Here is a 21,050-nt window from a genome sequence, read left to right as displayed (position 1 = left end):
CTTTGGACCAATGAGGAGCAATGATCATGCCCCGCTCTGGGCGCGTAACAGAGGACTCGCGGCTTCCTGACACGTGACCAGTGAGTCGGCGCTGCCCCGCCCCACCTGCTGGCCTGGAAGTAGCGCGATGGGCCGCGCGGCCAATGGCTTGCTCCTCCTCTCCTCACGTGCAGCTTTTGCAGGCCCAGCGGCCTTTCGGAAGGTCATGTGACCGTTGACGTTTTTGCAACGCTCCCCAATGGTAGAGAAGAGCTGCCTCCACAGGACCAGGAATTGGTTCCTTTCCACGAATGATCACCCGGCGGGGGCGGGGAGAGCCTATCACGTGCTGCGGGACAGACCAGGGCGGGGCAGGCCGCTGGTTGCGGTGCGAGCCGGGCGCGCGGCGCGCAGGCGCCCTGGGGACCCGGTAGCGGCGGTGGCTGTGGCTGCGGCGACCGGAGCCGGACCCTTGGCCGAAGCTGAAGGCGGTGGTGTCGGCCATGGCGGCCGATGGAGAGCGATCCCCGCTGCTCTCCGAGCCCATCGACGGTGGCGCCGGTGGCAACGGATTAGCGGGGCCAGGCGGGAGTGGGACTGGGCCCGGGGGAGGCCTGACCCCCTCAGCACCACCCTACGGAGCCGGTAAACATGTCCCACCCCAGGGTAAGCCGGGTGGGTCCGCCGTGCTCCCGGGGGTAGGCTGCCAGGCGGGAGGGGGCGGGGCCGCAGGTGGAGGGCGGGGCCCCAGCGCCAGGTGCGGAGCTGTTGCACTTGTGACAGGGCGAGGTTTTCTTCCTGCCCGATCGCCACCCGGTTTGGAAAACGGAAGGGATTTCTGAGGAAGCTGATTGCAGGGCGGTGTGTAAGGAGCCCGCCGAGTGTGGTCAGAAGGATTGAGGACCAGAAAGCGATCCCTGACCCCGTGGAGCATCAATGGTGGTGTCTGCAAGTGATGCCAGTCCTTGTCTTTACCTTCCTCCCCAGCATTTCCCCCGTTCCCCGAGGGACACCCAGCCGTGTTGCCTGGGGATGACCCACCCCCCTACTCACCCCTGACCAGCCCAGACAGTGGGAATGCCCCCATGATCACCTGCCGAGTCTGCCAGTCTCTCATCAACGTGGAAGGCAAGATGCATCAGCATGTAGTCAAATGTGGCGTCTGCAACGAAGCCACCGTGAGTTATACATATATATACATATATAATACAATATAAATATACCCTGTTTCCTGGATCCTTTTTCTGATCCCTTGATTCTAGAGTCTAGAAACCCTGACCTTCAGCCAGCGCTCTTCATAAAACCCAGCTTTCAGTTCCAGGACTCTCATGCAGCCCTTTTCCCAGAAGCCGCTTAGCATCCTTCACCTTCATGCCTATCCCAGATACTCAAGCCTAGGTTTCATTTGCCAGTCTTGTGCTGTATGCCTTTCTTTCGTTTCGCAGTCCTGGCTAAGACTTTTATCTGTCTGATCTCTCCCCAGAAGGTGTTTTTGGAGGAAATGAAAGGAATTGGGATTCGAGGTTTGCTTACTGATATTCCTATTATTCTCTAGCCAATCAAAAATGCACCCCCAGGGAAGAAATATGTTCGGTGCCCCTGTAACTGTCTCCTTATCTGCAAAGTGACTTCCCAGCGAATTGCCTGTCCTCGACCCTACTGGTAAGAGGCATCAGGTGGGGAAGGGCATCAGTGGGGAAACCTGGAAAGCCCAGAAGGGATGAGTGGTTGTAGGGAATGTCAAGGTGAGAGAGCCTGGTGTTTATTTAGAACAGCGGTTCTCAACCTGTGGGTCGCGACCCCTTTGGCGGTCAAACGACCCTTTCACAGCGGTCGCCTAAGACCATCCTGCATATCAGATATTTACATTACGATTCATAGCAGTAGCAACATTACAGTTATGAAGTAGCAACGAAAATAATTGTATGGTTGGGTCACAACAAGAGGAACTGTATTTAAAGGGCCAGAAGGTTGAGAACCACTGATTTAGAAGGAGAAAAGGCTAAGGACTGTTGTGCCTCTAGAATGTGGTAGCCATCTTTCCCATCCCATAATAAAAAGATTGGGATGAAATGGTGTACTTTAGGAAGATGGAGAGTTTTGGGGACTGGGTCAGTTATCCTGAGATAAAAGGGAAATTAGAGGCCTGTAGTTAAAGCAGTGCTCTTCTTCAAGGACTCTCTGGGGTAGCATTGAGGAGCAGAGTATGTTAAGTCTACAGAGAAGTAGAGGACCATAGTGAGGCAGGGAGTGGGGTGTAGTATGAAGGAGGGGTCCTTAGGATTAAAAACTTTTCAAACACTTCTTTTTCTTGTACAGCAAAAGAATCATTAATCTGGGGCCTGTGCACCCAGGACCTCTAAGTCCGGAACCTCAGCCCGTGGGTGTCAGGGTCATCTGTGGACATTGCAAGAATACTTTTCTGGTGAGGAGGGGTCCTGGGAAGTCCTGGGGGAAAACCTTCCAGGAGGAATCATGAATGTGTTTCTGACTTATGATAATGAATCCTGTTCCGTGAGAACCCATTTCCCACCCTCCCCTGCCCTAGGTCTCTCAAAATAGATGACCTTATACTATTAATTGGTTTCTCCCTTTTTTCTCCATAGTGGACAGAGTTCACAGACCGAACCTTGGCCCGTTGTCCTCACTGCAGGAAAGTGTAAGTGATTATGAATGGCATCCTTGAGCTGGTAATCGGGTAAGGGGTAGAGTAAAAATTACAGGAACATTTCAAACATCCATTTCTGTTTGCCTCCCCACAGATCATCAATTGGACGCAGATATCCACGAAAGAGATGTGTCTGCTGCTTCTTGCTTGGTTTACTCTTGGCAGTCACTGCCACTGGCCTTGCTGTGAGTAACTGATCCAACCCCTTTTATTCTTTAGCCTCATCTCTGTAGGCCAGTAATGGCGAACCTTTTGAGCTCGGCGTGTCAGCATTTTGAAAAACCCTAACTTAACTCTGGTGCCGTGTCACATATAGAAATTTTTTGATCTTTGCAACCATAGTAAAACAAAGATTTATATTTTTGATATTTATTTTATATATTTAAATGCCATTTAACAAAGAAAAATCAACCAAAAAAAATGAGTTCACGTGTCACCTCTGACACACGTGTCATAGGTTCGCCATCACTGCTGTAGGCTAAGATTTGGGTATGGCTAACCTAAAAAAAAAAAGGAAAGAAATCAAGGGTGTTGTGTTTGTGTTTTAATGTATAGATGAGCTGAAGTTGAGTTGACTGAATAATAGTCGTCCTTGTTACTATGGGAGTAAAGAACAGCCATCTTCTTTTTTTAAAATATATTTTCATTGATTTCAGAGAGAGGGAGAGATAGAAACATCAGTAATGAGAGAAAATCATCAATCAGCAGCTGTCTCTTGCACACCCCACACTAGGGATTGAGCCCACAATCTCCCGGGCATGTACCCTGACCAGGAATTGAACCGTGACCTCCTGGTTCATAGGACAGTGCTCAACCACTGAGCCACACTGGCCGGGCCAGCCATCTTCTTTATGCAGAGAATAGGTCAGTGGAGAAGTGGCTTAAGTTAGACGTTGCTATTTAGGAAACCTAGTGCAATTGTAAGACATTAAGAAAAACTGACAGATGTTTGGGATTGTGTGAGTATATTCCTGCCTAGGGGAAGGAAACTGAACTGGGCCCTTAAGCAGGTCCCTGAAGGTGGCTGCACATGGATAGGGAACAGGGATTGAAGCTTGTTACTGTTATTAGGGCTGCTAGAAGGTGGTGAGAGGTCACAGTAACCCCATCATTCTTTCTTTTTCTTTGTCAGTTTGGGACATGGAAGCAAGCACGGCGATATGGAGGCATCTATGCAGCCTGGGCATTTGCCATCCTGTTGGCTGTTCTGTGTTTAGGGCGGGCCCTCTATTGGGCCTGTATGAAGGTCAGCCACCCTGTCCAGAACTTCTCCTGAGCCACAGGATGACCCACAGACTGTGCCTGGCCCCTCCCTGGTGGGGACAGTGACACTACAAAGGGAGCCAAGACAAAAGGCTCCCTTGGGCTTCTCTAAGAGGAGCCAAGCAGCTGCCTTCCTTTTCCCTGGGGAGTAGGAAGGAACCAGGCCCTCACCTAAGTTTGGAGGAGTAGATAAGACTGCTGCAGGCCATCTGCTTTCCTCCCAGATTGCTGTACTTAGGGTGAAGTAGGGGAAATGTTGCTCCTAAACCTGGATCTTAAAGAGATGGTCTAGCCTTGTCCTTCCTGTATGTTCCCTGAGCCATTCCTGTCCCTTCTACATTCCAGGGCAGGGTTGGGTGGGTTGCCCTGGGGGTTTCCCTCCCTCTTGTGCACCATTAGGACCTTGCTGCTATTGCACTTCACCAGGGACTGGCTCTGGCCTCAGTCCCCAGTCTCCTCTCTCCCCATTCCATGTCCTGTGGGGGTGGGGCTAACCGCTGCTTTGTACAGAACCACAGGAACTGATGTGTATATAACTATTTAATATGGGGTATGTTCCCCTAGTCCTGTGTTACCCTTAATCCCTCCTGCCAACCTTATCCCCCAGCAGTAGTATATCACTGGGCTAGGTAGGGTTGCTGTGTTGGGGGAGGTTAAGGACTCATCCTGTGCTTGTAAATAAATAAGGTCATGACTCTGCCCTTTTCTAATTGTTAATCTGTATGTAAGACAAAAATGAGGAGGGGAATTTGTAGCTCCACAGAGGGGTAGAATACAAAGACAGCAAGGCTGAAACTATGGCTCTTTATTTTCACATGGACAGTTCAAAGGAAGTCATCAGTAGCTTGTTTAATGTAAAAAAAAAAGGAAGAAAAAGCCCTCCACACCGAAAAAACAAAGCCTTGGGCTTAAAGGAAGCCCATCTGTCACTAGGAGCCCGGCTGAAGGGTAACAGGGTGCAGAATTCTCTTGAAAGCAAAGAAGTTTTAAAGCTAATTTAGGGGCTTATTTCCCAGGCTTAAAATGATTTGGGGGAAGTATCACAGTGCTAGGTATAGGGTGATGGGACAGTGGTCACTGCCCAAAGCCTTGGAACGGATCTTGCTGTCACACAAAGCAGGTAACAGGGAATGAGACACCAGAAAGTAATCAAGGCGCCAACCAACGTTTTTAGATCGAGCATTCATCATATAGGTCCAAAAGGTATAGGCATAAGCGGTGTTGGGGTAGAGGTGCCGGAAACTATCAGCCAGTGGCACAGCCTGCAGCAACTCCCCAAAGCCTTGCCGCTCTTGTGGGGTGAAGCCAGCATTCTTTTTGTTTCCCTTGGGGTTGCGAAGGTCAATCTCTTCATGAGCCACATTGAGGTCCCCACACAGCACAAGGGGCTTGCGGGAAGCCAAGTCCTTCAGGAACTTGCGAAAGGCTTCGTCCCAGCGCTGTCGGTACTCCAGGCGCACCAGACCTCGGCCTGCGTTAGGTACATAGGCTGTTACCAGCACAAATGCGTCATATTCAGCCACAATCACTCGGCCTTCCTGATCATGTTCCTCCTCGCCTGGAGAAATGAAACAGTATCAGTACAGAAAAGCATAAGGGGAAACTTTTTTTTTTAAAATGAAAGTATAAATAAGCAAAGGGAAAGTAGAGAATAAAGGAATCAAGAATTGGGGCTGGAGTGGGGTATTAGTAATTAGTTTGAAAGCGCACAGGCGTTAGGAATCAGTAGGCTCTCACCAATGCCATATGAGACCTTGAGTGGGCACTGGCGAGAGAGAAGGCCCACACCACTGTACCCTTCCTTGTCTGAAGGAGCAGACCAGTACTGATGGGACAGTCCAGGCAGCTCTTGAAGTTCAGCTGGTAGTTTATTCTCTGAACATTTGGTCTCTTGCAAGCACAGGATATCTGGGGCTTCTTCCTTTACCCACTGAATAAAATGAAAGGTATAAAAGATAGTATCAATACAGCAGATATTTATTGAATCTGCTAAGTACTAGAGAGAAACAGGAGGTAGGGTCCCTATGCATCAAGGAGTTTAGCACCGTGGTCGGCAAACTGCGGCTCAGGAGCCACATGCAGCCCTTTGGCCCCTTGAGTGTGGCTCTTCCACAAAATACCACGTGCAGGCGCGCACGGACAGTGCGATTGAAACTTCATGGCCCATTCACAGAAGTCGGTTTTCCGCCTGGGTGAGTCTATTTTGAAGAAGTACTGTTGATATTTGGCTCTGTTGACTAATGAGTTTGCCGACCACTGGTAGTACAATAAGCAATTAGATAACTGGTAACTAATGGAAGAAGGCTTACATGCAACCCTGTGGAGATAGTGTTTTTTCTATAGGGAGTGGCTAGCTAAGATTTTTTAAGCATTAGTTACTTTAGTTTTTAAAATTTATTGAGGTAATATTGGCCAATAAGATGTTTCAATAGTACAATTATATAATATAGCATCTGTGAATTGCATTGTGTAAGCACTAGTTATTTAAAAACGAAATACGCTGGAGATAAAAATGGAGCAAGTCCAGTAAGATTTTTTTCAATATGCTGGGGAAGAGATGAAGACATTAAACGTTTAAGGCAATGGAATGGATAGGCAGGAAATGGTTGGTATGACTTGGTGCAGCCCCTCCTTATACCTCTCCCCCCCCCCCACACACACACAAAAACCTATTAAAAAAAATAAACCTGCATGGTGGGTACTAAAATGGGAAAAGGTACTTACACCCCCAGATCATTCAATACTAAAGACTGTCTCTTTCCCCTCCTTGATTTCCACTCACATCTAGTCCTTTCTTCTTAATCCAGGCTCGGAGCCCATCCACATTCCAGGAGCAGATCTTGAGGGTGGCTGATTTGCCACTGGGCGAGGTTTTCTGATCTGGGGGGTCCTCATACAGGACTGACCCCTCTCCTGCTGCCTCTTTGTCATTTTTCTTTGCTCCTGCTCCCGCCTTACGCTTCTTGGCCTCTGGTTCTACAAAATAAGTAATACGTAGTGATAAAAGTTGGCGGTAACCAACTTTCATCCGGGGTTAACTATAGGCCCGCTGAGAGCCTGCAGTTGCCGCGAGTTCTTCAAACTGCAAAAATGTGGTGCGTCGGTCCGTACTTCCCGTTTATCGGATATATTAGAAGCACCACCATCACAGCCTCCAGGGAGAGGGGTTCATTTCACTCTCTTACCAATCTTGGGCTCTTCCCCGTCTTCAGCCACTGCTCCCTTTTTCCCACGCTTCGGCATCACTGAAACGCACGCCCTCCTGCACCACGTCGCCCTGCGGAGCAGTATTTTCACCGCCTTGCCTAACGATGCAAATAAATGGTGAAGGCAGCTAAAGCTGGGGAAAGGCTCCTCCCGAGAGCGGGCGTTATCTCAGAATCCCTTCCCCGCCTCCTTGCGCCATAGCCCCTCACCCACAACACTAGATCCTTCCACAGCGACCTATGGACCCTCCTACGAGACCCTCTATCGGCCAATCGAGGGCCTTAGTCAATGGTCCCGGCTTACGCCAGCCGATCAGACGTCCAGAAAAGCCCTTCTGATGGGCGAAAGAACAGCAACCCGGTATCTGACCTGCTCAAGTTGCCGCCAGGATCCTTCCTACCCGAGCACAAAGAATGGAGCACGCCGTGCCCCCACGTGGGTAACTGGCATGGTCACGTGACCTGGGGCCTCACCGCGTAGCGCAGCAATGCCGGCGATTAGTCCGTCTGGCACCACGTGACGGAGGACCCAGGCCCGCCCTTCTCCGACGTCTCCAGGGGACTAAGGCCCCAGCCCTCCATTCTCGGGCTGTTTATCCGTGTGCCCGCTGCACGACTCCTCCTGCCGCCCCGACCGGAGGGCCCAGCGCTGCGCAAGAGAGAAAATCAATCAGTGGAGAAGGCTGGGCTGGACCCCCGGAGAGCGGCAAAGCAGCGGGTAGGCGTGCCCGGAGCGGATGCCGGCTCAGCGTCCCCGGCAGTTAGCAGGACAGGTTCCTGAAGGGGCCTTGACGGGTCGCCGTGACGACGGGGGCGGGACGGCGCGGCGAGCGGAGTTGTTAGTGCCCGTCCGTGTGCGTTCGGCCGCTGAGCTGCTGCGGGCTCCTTCCTCTGCGCACGGAGCGGCGAGGCTGCCGCGGCCGCAGTGTTAGGTAGGGTCCTGCGGTGTGTTCTCCCCGCTTCGGCCATGCCCACCGTGCTGGGTTTTGAAGGCAGCGCCAACAAGATCGGCGTGGGAGTGGTGCGGGACGGCGCGGTGCTGGCGAACCCGCGGCGCACTTACGTCACGCCCCCGGGCACGGGTGAGTCGGGAACCTAAAGAGCCGGCCGCGCGCTGCCCCGCCCACCATCGTGTTCCCTCCTCCTGAAGGTCCTAAACGCTAGCGAAGCGGGGCGTGGAGCGCATTGTCCCCTCGTAGGGTTTTTGATTCGAGGCTCTGAGATGATGTGACGTTTCTTAACGTCACGAAGCTGATGGCTATGAGTCGCAGGCACTTGTCCCTGGAGCTTCAGGGTTCCTTCAGCTTTTAGTGAGTGCCTTTTAGGTGCTAATTGTCAGTCGGCTGGCTGTTGGGTACAAAAATAGTTGCATACGAAAGCAGATGTGATGAGCCTGCTATGGACATCGGCACGTAAACAGCACTTTACAGTATGATAAATAGTATAACATACTAGTATAGATATAATAATAAGTTCCAGAATGAGTGTAAAGACTCCCAGTTTCGGTGTCAGACAGAACTGGCTGGCTTTACAATATTCATGGTCAGTATGTGTTTTGGGAATTCTTTCCTCTTAAAATGGGAATAATGCCTGCATCGAGGGGTCTTGAGAATCAAAGTGCCTGTCACATTACAACTTTTAATAAATATTATTTGTAAGTTATGATGTTATATCATGCCTACCCGCTCCCAAATCACCTGTATATGTGTAGGAGAGAGCGGCTGACTTGTGTGTACCCACAAAGGCTCCCTGAGCAGCTGATGTTGTGACAGGTTACTCATTAGAAATATATGTATGTTTAGCACTCACTGTTCTAGGCATTTTAGCAACGGGAATGCAAAGATGAATTAAAGGGCTAATGTTGGGAGACGCTCACAGTTGAACTGGGGAAACTACAGGTAATCATAATGCTATAATTGTTACATGCAGTTCTAAGTCTTTTTGCCACAAACATTGTCACTGCACAACCCATTGACCTTAAGGCAATTTCACTATAAAAGATAAAATAACTGGTTGACAGTTTGGTTAACATTTGGCAGACTTAATGTATTTCAGCTAGTTGACAGTTTGATTTCATTTCTCCATTGAGGAAATTGTTGCAGTTACTCCCATTTTTATATTAAAGAAATCATAGTCCTCATAATGGTCTCTACAGTGATGAGTAGATATGGTAATCTTCAAATAGTGGATAATAACTGTATAAGCCAGATTGCACAGTTATGTGAAAGTCAGATTGCATACTATACTGGAAAATGATAATTTATCAGTTTGCAACTCCTTTGTGAGCAATCTTCCCTCCCACCCGTCAAAACCAAAAGTTTACCAAACAATAGCAAATATAAAAGAGGCGGCTACTAATTCACAACAGTCTTCGGGAGCATTAGTTACCGGTTTGGCTCAATGGACAGAGCGTCAGCCTGTGGACTGAAGGGTCCCAGGTTCAGTTCCTGTCAAGGGCACATCCCGGGTTGCAGGCTTGATCCCCCAGTAGGGGGCATACAGGAGGCAGCCGATCAATGAGTCTCTCATCATCAGTGATGTTTCTGTCTCTCTGTCCCTCTCCCTTCCTCTCTGAAAGCAATAAAAATATATTTTTTTAATAAATTACTGATTTCTTTAGCTGAAACTGATACCTCTCTTAATGAAGGAAGAATTATAGCGAAAACAGAAAAATGTGATGCCAAAGAAGGAGATAAAATCAACAAGCAGGAAAAAAAAAGTATAATACTGTTAACAAAAGACTTAGAAGACAGTGTATTTTTATTTTTTACAATAAAGTGTTTTTAATTATTAGTTTTTCATGTTTCAGTGCCCCTCGATTATTTTCCATTATTTTATCTTTTACTGTGCAATTGCCTTAAGGCCAAGTAGTTGTGCTGCGAAAATGTTTGTAGAGGAAATGCTTGTGGCAAAGATGTTACAGTAAACAGGCTCATGATGAAAATACTGGGCATGGTTAAATACAATATTGTGATCATGCACAGGGTTTGTAGGGTCACAGAGATCACCAAAGGATATGAAGTAGGTGTCACTTGGATTGAATCCTAAAGGCTGAGAAGAAGTTGGGTATGAAGAAGGGCATTTTGCAGGGGTGGTCATGAGCCATTGGGCGGCAAACTCATTAGTCAACGGAGCCAAATATCAACAGTACAACGATTGAAATTTCTTTTGAGAGCCAAATTTTTTAAACTTAAACTATATAGGTAGGTACATTGTTATTAACTTAATTAGGGTACTCCTAAGGCTTAGGAAGAGCCACACTCAAGGGGCCAAAGAGCCGCATGTGGCTCGCGAGCCGGTTTGCCGACCATGGTAGCCCAACAGACTGGCAATAGTATATCTGAGCACCTGGAAGACAGGATGCTTGAGGAGAGTGAAAGGGACTCATCCTACTACTAAATCGCCTGTCTTGGAGTGCTGTCTACCTTTTCTTTCTTTCTTTTTTTTTTTTTTATGCTGTCTACCTTTTCTACCAAAACCCCCTATTATCTCTGCCTTCTGTTCTTCTCCTAGGATTTCTTCCAGGTGATACTGCCAGGCACCACCGAGCTGTCGTTCTGGACTTGCTGCAGGAGGCACTAACAGAGGCTGGCTTAACCTCTCAGGATATTGACTGCATTGCCTACACCAAAGGTATGGTGGGATGAGTGGTGGGCAATGGAAGAATATACCTAGAACTTGGCTATGTCAAAACAGCCTGCAGTTTGCCTCTGCTACCATCACTACCTCAGCCCTATCGCTCATATTTCCTGCTTCCTCAATCTCTAAAGGATTGTATCTCCCATTTCAATCTCCCTAGGCCCTGGCATGGGTGCCCCACTGGTTTCTGTGGCTGTTGTGGCCCGCACTGTGGCCCAGTTGTGGAATAAGCCATTGCTAGGAGTGAACCACTGTATAGGCCACATTGAAATGGGCCGCCTCATCACTGGAGCCACCAGCCCAACTGTGCTGTATGTCAGTGGAGGAAATACACAGGTATTTAGAATACTCCACCATTTCTTCTTAATTTCTGAGGAACTATACCAGCACCTTTCATGCTCTACCTGAGTGGCAGGGACTGCAAGAACAAAGCTGGGCTCGTTTGAACCTAAACTGTGGCACACTAGAGAATCCACAATACAGTTTGTAACACTGCAGATTTGGGCAGGATAATCAGAATAAAATTACTTTTATGTACACAGATAAGGAATTTCCTTGGGAAATGAAAGAATGGTAAGGATTGAAGCCCTCAAAGGATTTTCAATGTTATTATTCTGAAGCTAATTTTTGTACAGATCTTAGTAATTAAAACTAAAGGGCACTACATGATTTGTTTCTCTATGACAATTATGTGTTTTGTTTGCATTACTGGTAGAAATATATAGAAGTTATTTTAAGGGTGTAAAAATATAAGTAATTTTTAAAAAACTTTATAAATGGTTGAAGATATTTTAAGTTTATAAGGGAAGTCATGGTTGTTTGGGATGCTTTATAAGACCTTTTTAGGTTGGGATTGGAGAACTCCAATTTTTTTCCCCAAAGAACATCTGATGGAGTTATTGTCAGAAATAGTCATTGTCCCCAGCCTATGAAAGGGTTATGTTCTAAAACTTCATTGTGTGAAATAGTTATTAAAGATGAAGCACACATTCTCACGAAAATAATGTGAGAACTTTAACAGTTCGAGGGCACGTAGCTGTTTAAGGCCTGAAGGATGATATGCAAGGTTAGGGAATTGGAAAGTAGCAATGGAGGCTTACAAGACTTAAGAGGCTTAGGGTTCATTTCCTGGTCAAAGGCACATACTTCTGTTGCAGGCTCAATCCCTGACCCTGATCAGGTTAGGTGCAGGAGGCAGCTAATCGATATGTCTCTCTGTGTGTGTCTCCCCCTCCCTTTCACTCTCTCTAAAAAAAGTTTTTAAAAATGGAAAACTATCCTCGGGTGAGGAGTAACAAAAAAGGAAGAAGAACAGAGGCAGGAAAATTTCCTTCCCCTTTTGTCACTAGCCTTTTTTTTTTCTTTTTCACCTTCACCCGAGGATATGTTTTTATTGATTTTTAGAGAGGGAAGGAAGTGGGAGGAGAGAGAAAAAAAGAAACAAACATCAATCGGTTATCTCCACTGGGGACCGAACCCATAACCTAGGTATGTGCCTTGACCAGGAATTGAACCCCCAACCTTTTGCCGCACGCGATGACGCTGCAACCAACTGAGCCACCCAGCCAAGGCTGTCACCAGCCTTTTGACAGAGTAAAATCTACATCAGAGTGCAAGGAAATCCTGAGCAGCACCAGGGGGAGAGAGACTTCTCTGGTCCCTAGGAAACACTCACTGCCAAAAATATGAAGCATATGTGTCAGTGGGTGCTATGTTTCTGTGCTAGAAGTTGGCCACATAGGAAGAATGGACATAGTTGATTGCCAGGGTTAAGTTGGATCAGCCATCAACCTGACCCAATATGGGATTTTTGAGGGCTTTTTTTGTTTTGTTTTGTTTTGTTTTTACCACTACCTCTTCTCATGTTTACAAATAGTACTGCTCTGATAGGATACTCTAAAACAGGGGTCCTCAAACTACGGCCCGCGGGCCACATGCAAATACAAATATTGTATGTGTTCCTGTTTTGTTTTTTTTACTTCAAAATAAGATATGTGCAGTGTGCATAGGAATTTGTTCATAGTTTTTGTTTTTTTTTTTAACTATAGTCCGGCCCTCCAACGGTCTCAGGGCCCCCTGTTTAAAAAGTTTGAGGACCCCTGCTCTAAAAGGACTCTGGTTCCCTGTCTTAAGCAGGAAAGCCTGTTCCTTAGTCTGTCCCCTGTCAAGACTGCTTTTAAGGGATATGTCAGGAATCTCCAAGCTAGAAAAATGTATTTGAAGTAACAGTTTGCTTCTGCCCTGATCATCTTTTATAGATTAGGAATCTGCACTGGGAATATTCAAGGTATATGTGAGCTTCTTCTCAGATAAGAGCTGCAAAAAATATCCACTCAGGGTTTGGCAAAGCACTTTCTATTTCTTATTGGACGCTCTAGTGGCCATGTTGATCCTTCTCTGCTGTATTCTTCCCCAAAGCCAACTACTCCTCTTTACAGACTTGAGGTTTTCATGGACATCCTCATCACCCTTAGGTGATTGCATATTCAGAACATCGTTACCGCATCTTTGGGGAAACCATCGATATTGCTGTGGGTAATTGTCTGGATCGTTTTGCTCGAGTGCTGAAGGTAAGCCATCGGGCTGCAGAGAACATAAGATGTGGATGACTTTTGGGGGAGCCATGGAAATGGAGGGAGAAAGTAGTAAATTCACTTCTTATGCTTCCTGGATATCTGACTGCATCGTCTTTTTTATCTGCTAGATTTCCAATGACCCAAGTCCAGGCTACAACATTGAGCAGATGGCAAAGCGGTAAGGGGCATAAGGTGGAAGGAGGCTGGCTGGTGGGGTTTCTGGCATTTTCTTATATATACATTAATGAGGTTTGGGAGGGGCTTCAGAGGGTGAGCAGCCAGCTGACCCATGTACTCCCACATAGAGGCAAGAAGCTAGTTGATCTGCCATACACTGTAAAAGGAATGGACGTCTCATTCTCAGGGATCCTGTCTTTCATTGAGGTGAGTGTGGAAGAGGTGAGAAGATGGGCACTTGCATGCTTTTTAATAAAGCGTATGTGTTTTTCTCACCATTGTATTTCCTGCATATAGCATAGTACTGGCCCATATTTGATGCTGAATAAATTCATTCAGCAAATATTTATTGAACTAGAGGCCCTGTGCACGGATTCATGCATGGATGTGATCCCTCAGCCTGGCGGGTGATCGGAGCCATCTCGCCCAGTCGGATCGTGCAGATGGGACCCAGGGAGGGCTCCAGGGTGTGTCTGGCCCTCTCAACCCAGTCCCCATTGGCCGGACCCCAGCAGCAAGCTAACTTACCGGTTGGAGTGTCTTCCCCCTAGTGGTCAGAGCTTGCATTCTAACAGGAGATGGATAAAGGAACAAAACAAAAAAGGAATAAAGAGGGGAAAACAATAAAATATAAAGGGCTGCATAGTGGTAAGTGTGATGAAGAGAAATGCAGCAGGGTATGGGAGGGGTAGGGAGTGGTGCCAGGGCAGGTATTCATAATTATTGGATCTTGAATGAATGCAGCCCATTCTGTAGTTTGGTGCCAATGAAGGACAAAGTGTGTGGTCAGTTGAATTGTGGTGAAACCTGGTGATCCTCCAAGTGCACGAATTGTTATTCTCAGGGCATCTGCCAGACTACTGTTCATTGTTTTATCTGTTTCTCCACCATTTTTTTCCCTAATTAAATTTATTGGTCGACATGATCATATAAGTTTCAGGTGTGGCTTTCTATGTTACAAAAATCTGTATTTTGCACTGTTAGCCCAGCACCCAAGGTCAAACCTTCTGTCACCATATATTAGGACCCTTTTCTCTCCTCCCCTTCCCCTCCCCCTGGCAACCACCACACTGCTGTTTGTGTGCACAAGTTTGAGTTTTATATCCCACATATGAGTGAAATCATATAGTTCTTAGCTTTTTCTGACTTATTTTTTTTTTATCTTTCTTTAAACTATTTTTTAAATTTTCTTTATTAATTAAGGTATTACATATGTGTCCTTATCCTCCCATTGCTCCCCCCGCCCCCCGCTCATGCCCTTACCACCCTGGTGTCTGTGTCCATTGGTTAGGCTTATATGCATGCATACAGTCCTTTGGTTGGTCTCTCCTTCTTAACCCCACGCTCCCCTGCCTGAGGTTTGACGGTCTGATCGATGCTTCTCTGTCTCTGGATCTGTTTTTGTTCATCAGTTTATGTTGTTCATTATATTCCACAAATGAGTGAGATCATGTGATATTTATCTTTCTCCAACTGACTTATTTCGCTTAGCATAATGCTCTCCAGGTCCAGCATAATATTCTCAAGGTCCATCTATGTTGTTGCACATGGCAGCATTTCATTCTTTCTTATGACTGTGTAGTATTCCATGTGTATATGTACCACATCTTCTTTATCCAGTTTTCTTTGCTCTTTGGTTGTTTCCATATCTTGACCACCATGAATAATGCTTCAATGAACATAGGGTTGCATATATCTTTGTGAATACATGATTTTGAGTTTTTCGGGTATATACACAGTAGAGGGATTGCTGGGTCATATGGTAGCTCTATCCTTAATTTTTTAAGGAATCACCAGACTGCTTTCCATAGTGGTTGTACAAGTCTGCATTCCCACCAGCAGTGAATGAGGGTTCCCTTTTTTCCACAACCTCTCCATCACTTGTTACTGCTTGTCTTATTGATAATGGCCACTCTGACAGGTGTGAGGTGGTATCTCATTGTGGCTTTGATTTGCATTTCCCTAATTGCCAGTGAGGTTGAACATCTTTTCATATGCCTGTTGGCTATTCGTATGTCATCGTGGCAGAAGTGTGTATTCAGGTCCTCCGCCAACTTTTTGGTTGTGTTGTTTGTTTGGTGTTGAGTTTTATGAGTTCTTTTTCCCCCTTTAATTGTAGGATGTAGCCCAGCGGATGCTGGCTACAGGCGAGTGTACTCCTGAGGATCTGTGTTTCTCCCTGCAGGTAATGGAGTGAAAAGCTGGGACAGAAAGCTGGGGCTAAGTTGGGATTCCCTCTGATGTTTTCCCCTTGTCTGTCCCCCTCAGGAAACTGTGTTTGCAATGCTGGTAGAGATCACAGAGCGGGCCATGGCACATTGTGGCTCCCAGGAGGCCCTCATCGTAGGAGGTGTAGGGTGTATGTATCATTGGGCTCTTTCCTATTCTTGGGCATGTGCATCTTCCTCCTGATAGTTTAAATCTGAGGGTTTGGGGAAATTACCAGCTTTATTTCTTATCCTATGCTTCCCAATCCTTGCCCCCTAGGACCCGTACGTCACTTTCCTAATTAAATGCACATGCGGCATACAGCTAGCCTGGAGAAATGGCTAAACTAAGTTAACCCTACCCACCACCTCGTCATAGGTAATATGAGGCTACAGGAAATGATGGAGACAATGTGCCAGGAACGTGGAGCCCGGCTTTTTGCCACAGATGAGAGGTAAAGGGCCTTGTGCTTTCTTGACTTTTTTCTCCAATTACTGTAGTTTTCTACTTTCAGATCCCAAATTTCATTTCTTTTTCCTTCCCAGATTCTGCATTGACAATGGAGCCATGATAGCTCAGGCTGGCTGGGAGATGTTTCGGGCAGGACACAGGACTCCCCTCAGTGAATCTGGGGTCACACAGAGGTAAGTACCCCCTTGGAGAGGGTGAGGGTAGATAGTATTAAATGGGAGGTCGGCAAAAATCAGCACATCAGAGGGTCCAGAACCATGAGAGCAGAGAAGAATGGAAGATGTTAAAGGATAGCCATCCACCAAGTTTTTCCTATTTTTCACAGGTATCGGACAGATGAAGTAGAAGTCACCTGGAGGGACTGACAGGGTCAACAGGATCCGAGTAAATAGTGCCCTAAGTGGAGCCCATTATTTCTATCCTGATGGGAGTCCTGGCCAGGCTATGGACTCCCCATCATTTGAATCTCAAGGTGACTCAGCAATAAAATATTTTTGGTTTTGTATGTTGGTAATCGGCTTGTGTTTTTGAGGAACAATATGGAGATGGCACTGAATAAATTGTTGGTGGTGGTGTGAATGGATAAGGAGGCAAATCAGAGCAGCATAGCCTTGGGGGTTGCTACTCTGAAGCAAAGATTGAGGGGATAGCTTAGGCCCCCTTCTAACATCCCCTTAGTAGTGGTATCATAACTAATATTTTAGTTTCAGGCCTTGTGCTAACTGCTTTACATTCATCGTCTCATTTAAATTCTTTGAAATAGGTGCTCAGGACTTCCTTCAAAATAGCCTGGAGCCAGGTCTAATTGCATACTAATTTATAACTCAAGAATAAAACTGTCCTGCCCTGGCCAAGTGGCTCAGTTGTTTGGAGTGCCATCCTATACACAAAGGTTACATGTGGGCTCGATTCCCTGTCAGGGCACATACCTAGGTTGTTGGTTCGATCCCTGGTACAGGAGGCAACTGATCAATGTTTCTCTCCCTTTCTCTCTCTCTAAAATCAATGAAAACATATTCTCTGGTAAAGATAAAAAAATGAATAAAATGTCACTCCTACATGCAGGCTTGAAGGGGGGCCCCAGGTACACAAATCTTGTGAGAATTAATATCGTCATGCCCTTTATCTTGTTTATGTCACTCACCATAAGAAGTCCCAAACTACCGAGTCATCTCTCATCTTTTAGACTAATAACTATTACTCTTCACCCTCTTTTTTGTCCCCATCTACCTTCCTCTACTAACTTCTGGAATCCTTTTGTGCTCTTTTCACCTAATAGCCAGTTACTAACAAAATTCCCTCTACCCTTAGCCTCTCCTCTGAATGTTCCCTTTCCATTCCTGCTCTGAGCCCTGCTTTCTCCTGAGGACTCTGCCTCTGCCACCACCTCCAGTGGTGGTGTTTTCTCTCTCATCCTTTGTACCACTGGGCCTAGAGGCAGTGAAGTTAGTCTCATTCTTCCTTACACCGTTTTTAGACTATTCTCTCTTATCCGTAACACTCTTCGGCTTTGAAACACTTGTCATTTGATTATACCGTGCCAATACCCCTCCTGTCATGAATCTTGATTTCAGTATCCATGTGGGTTAACTTTCTAATCTCTGGTCTCTCAGTTTTTTGCTCCTTTGGTGATCTTATCCTCCACCCCCCCCCCCCCCCTTCAGCCATTCATTCCCTTGGTCATATTCTAGACCTACAACCACTTCATAAGTCATTCCCAAACATCCCACTCTCTCACTGTTATCTCCAATCTTTCCAGTTTACTCCCTTTAGTACACTGAATCCAACAATTCACCCTTTCACCAAGACCTATAATCCATTGATCTTCCTTTCCTCTGACCTCATCCCCTCTGTGTCTTCGTTTCCCTCCTCCATCTAAATTTTAATTACGAGCACTTCGTTGCAAACACCTCACTTCCCTTGCCTCTCTCTGTAATAGTCAACTCTTCACCTACTTCACGCCTAGACCCATGCAGCCGAAAAGAGTGGCCAGAAGGTTGATTTGTCTTACTTTAAATCCATCACCATGAAACTTAAGTGAGTCCTTTAGACTACCCAGCAATATTCCCTGCATCTCCAACATCTCTCCTTATTCTTACTCTTACTTTGGTTCCTATTTTAATGAGAAAATAGGAACAATCAGAAAATGTTCACAAGCTCCCACCACTACATTTAACCATCTCTCAGTGCTTGCACCCTATATACTCTGCGTTTCCTCCTGTTACTGTATACCAGTGGCCGGCAAACTCATTAGTCAACAGAGCCAAATATCAACAGTACAACGATTGAAATTTCTTTTGAGAGCCAAATTTTTTAAACTTAAACTATATAGGTAAGTACATTGTTACTAACTTAATTAGGGTACTCCTAAGCCGGCCTTTGCGAAAACGTCCTCAATACGTTCACTGAGGTTGACCCCTTCCAACTCTCCCATCCACACTCGTATACTTGTTTCGTCTATCTCCTTTCCGAAAACTGACTTCTGCGCATGGGCGACCAAATTTCAGTCGGCACCCGCACGTGGTATTTTGTGGAAGAGCCACACTCAAGGGGCCAAAGAGCCGCATGTGGCTCACGAGCCGCGCTTTGCCGACCACTGCTGTATACCAATCATTCTCACCTGGGAGGCAGTGCTACTGGCCAGTGGCCAGGGATGCTGCAAAATAACCTACAATGCACAGAACAGCTCCCTACACAAAGAATTATCTGGGCAAAAATGCTATTGGTGTCAAGGTTAGGAAACCCTGCTCCTCTCCAAAAACCTGAGCAGTACAGTCCATCCTCTAGCTTTTAGGGATGCCTCGCAACAATTCTCTCTCCTTTTCTTTAGTCAGTATTTCCTTTTCTTTCCTGGATCTTCCTATCAGCACATAAAGATGCTATCATTTTTCTCATCTTACAAGTACATGAACCCCTCAACCCCATTGCCGCTTCCAATAGCTTCCCATTTTTCAGTAAAAATCTTAAAAGTTGTCTCCAGTTCCTCTCCACCAATTCCCTATTTAGTTCATTCCACCAAGACTGTTCTCATCACGGTCACCAATGACTTGGACAAACCTAAAGGCACATTCTGTTCCATCTTACACAAGCTGTCAGCAGCATTTGACTCCCTCCGAAACATTTTCTTTACTTGGCTTTAAGACATGTGCTCTTGTTGTCTCCTAGCTCACTGACTACTCTTTCTTAGCTTCACTTGCTGGTTTTTCCTGGTCTCTACAACCTAGTAACTCTAGGCTTCAGTCCTTGGACCGCTTCTGTACACGTACTTGCAGTGATTTCATTCAGTCTTTTTTTAAATGTTAATCTTTTTAAAAAAAAATTTTTTTTATTGATTTCAGAGAGGAAGGGAGAGGGGGAGAGATAGAAACATCAATGATGAGAAAGAATCATCGATACGCTGCCTCTTGCACGCCTTCCACTGGGGATTGAGGCCTCAACCCAGCATGTGCCTCAGACCGGAATCGAACCTGGGACCCTTCAGTTTGCAGGCCGACGCTCTTACCCACTGAGCCAAACCAGCCAGGGCTCATTCAGTCTTTTACATTAAGACCATTTTAATGTGGATGACTCCAATTTTTTAGCTCCAACCTGGACTTCTATCCTGAATATCTAGTTACCCATTGACACCTGGATTTGGATGGCATCTCAAATTTGACATGTTGAAGTTGAACTTATTTTTCTCCCAACTTACTGCTGCAATCTTTCCTATTTCAGTTAATAACAACTTCTGTGTCACAGCACCTTGGTATTATCTTTGACACCTCTCTCATCTTCTCCAGTTTATCAAATCATGTTGACTTTACCTTGAGAATATATCCAGAATCCCACTTCTTTTCACTTCCCCTGCTCCGACCCAAGACCAAATCAGAATTACTGCAGTAGCTGGTCTACCTGCTTCGACCATTGCCCACTTACAGTCAGTTCTCAACACAGCAACCAGAGTGAATAGTGTTAATATGGAAGGCAGATTGTGTCATTCTTACACTCGAAACCCTCTGTGTTTTCCTCTGTATTTTATATTAGAGTAAAAACCAGAGTCCTTTAAAGGCCTGTGAGACCTTCCATGAGCGGTCCCACCCTTCCCCACTTATTGCTTGACCTTGCTTCCTGCTACTCACCTTGCTCACTTTGCTCCAGCAATGCTGGCCTTTTTGTTTTTCTGCAACACCAAAGGTGTGCCCACCCCTCAAGGTCTTTATATTTCTTGCTCCTGCCTAGAAAGCTCTTTCTCCAGGTGTAGCTTACTCCATCAGAGTCTTTAAGTCTTTGCTTAACTTTTTCTTCTTCTTTTAGTGAGGCCTTCCTGACAAACCTACTTAAAATTGCACTCCTTCAACACTTTCTAGCTCTCTTCCCTGTTTTATTTCTCTTCATAGCACTTAGTGGTTTAACTTATGATCATTGCTTGTCTCTTCCCATTAGAAGATAAGCTCTCAGGATGATCACTTCGTGAGGTATATGTCTAATCACTATGTTGTACAGCAGAAAGTAATATAATATTGTGTGTCAACTGTAATTGAGAAATAAATTTTAAAAAAGAAACTCCATTAGAGGAGGGGATTATCTTATTTTATTCATTACCATATTATCTTCCAGTACTTAGAATGGCCATTCAATTAGTATTTGCTGAGGAATGAATAAGTTGATGGGGAAGTAAAGCAAAGAGATAATCAAAGGACTGTAATGTAAGACAGGCAAAAATAAAATAAAAAAGAATTGGGATTATATGAGCTTGGGAAAAGTGTAAGTTTCTGATTACTTACTAAGCAGAAAGTAGTAATAAACACTTTTATTTACAAAGAAGAGATACATAAATGGGTTGCAAATGCATTAAGATAAAGAAGTTTAAAATCAGAAACTTTG

The 21,050-nt window shown here is 45.8% G+C and overlaps 3 protein-coding genes across 9 annotated transcripts; 2 read left to right on the top strand and 1 right to left on the bottom strand.

Moving 5' to 3' along the window:
* The first annotated feature begins 333 nt into the window (after window positions 1-333).
* On the top strand, window positions 334-4,609 carry PIP4P1 (phosphatidylinositol-4,5-bisphosphate 4-phosphatase 1). Of its 2 annotated transcripts, none has more exons than XM_059705977.1 (7): window positions 334-645; window positions 967-1,157; window positions 1,535-1,641; window positions 2,299-2,404; window positions 2,586-2,638; window positions 2,742-2,832; window positions 3,780-4,609. In XM_059705977.1, the coding sequence occupies exons 1-7, from the start codon at window positions 483-485 to the stop codon at window positions 3,921-3,923; spliced, it is 855 nt and encodes a 284-aa protein (XP_059561960.1). In that variant the 5' UTR covers window positions 334-482; the 3' UTR covers window positions 3,924-4,609. The 2 variants fall into 2 exon arrangements, with proteins under 2 accessions (XP_059561960.1, XP_059561968.1); XM_059705985.1 differs by having other exon boundaries at window positions 335-624.
* Window positions 4,610-4,700: 91 nt separating this feature from the next.
* Window positions 4,701-7,624, bottom strand: APEX1 (apurinic/apyrimidinic endodeoxyribonuclease 1). Of its 6 annotated transcripts, none has more exons than XM_059705919.1 (5): window positions 7,487-7,624; window positions 7,096-7,215; window positions 6,693-6,886; window positions 5,648-5,840; window positions 4,701-5,468 (listed from the first exon to the last, which is right to left on the bottom strand). In XM_059705919.1, exons 2-5 carry the CDS (start codon window positions 7,151-7,153, stop codon window positions 4,951-4,953), a joined length of 963 nt encoding a protein of 320 aa, XP_059561902.1. In that variant the 5' UTR covers window positions 7,154-7,215; window positions 7,487-7,624; the 3' UTR covers window positions 4,701-4,950. The 6 variants fall into 6 exon arrangements, with proteins under 6 accessions (XP_059561902.1, XP_059561950.1, XP_059561921.1 ...); XM_059705967.1 differs by having other exon boundaries at window positions 7,096-7,187; window positions 7,487-7,605; XM_059705938.1 differs by having other exon boundaries at window positions 7,096-7,210; window positions 7,487-7,595.
* A 291-nt stretch (window positions 7,625-7,915) lies between these two features.
* Window positions 7,916-16,692, top strand: OSGEP (O-sialoglycoprotein endopeptidase). The gene is made up of 11 exons (XM_059705906.1): window positions 7,916-8,198; window positions 10,630-10,749; window positions 10,916-11,091; window positions 13,230-13,325; window positions 13,460-13,509; window positions 13,637-13,715; window positions 15,628-15,693; window positions 15,777-15,867; window positions 16,095-16,170; window positions 16,262-16,360; window positions 16,513-16,692. The coding sequence occupies exons 1-11, from the start codon at window positions 8,084-8,086 to the stop codon at window positions 16,550-16,552; spliced, it is 1,008 nt and encodes a 335-aa protein (XP_059561889.1). The 5' UTR covers window positions 7,916-8,083; the 3' UTR covers window positions 16,553-16,692.
* The last annotated feature ends 4,358 nt before the right edge of the window (window positions 16,693-21,050 follow it).

The sequence above is a fragment of the Myotis daubentonii genome, chromosome 1, assembly GCF_963259705.1.
Source record: "Myotis daubentonii chromosome 1, mMyoDau2.1, whole genome shotgun sequence".
Lineage (NCBI taxonomy): Eukaryota > Metazoa > Chordata > Mammalia > Chiroptera > Vespertilionidae > Myotis > Myotis daubentonii.
The sequence above is the reverse complement of the archived record's forward strand: the minus strand, read 5'-3'. Positions and strand labels throughout refer to the sequence as shown.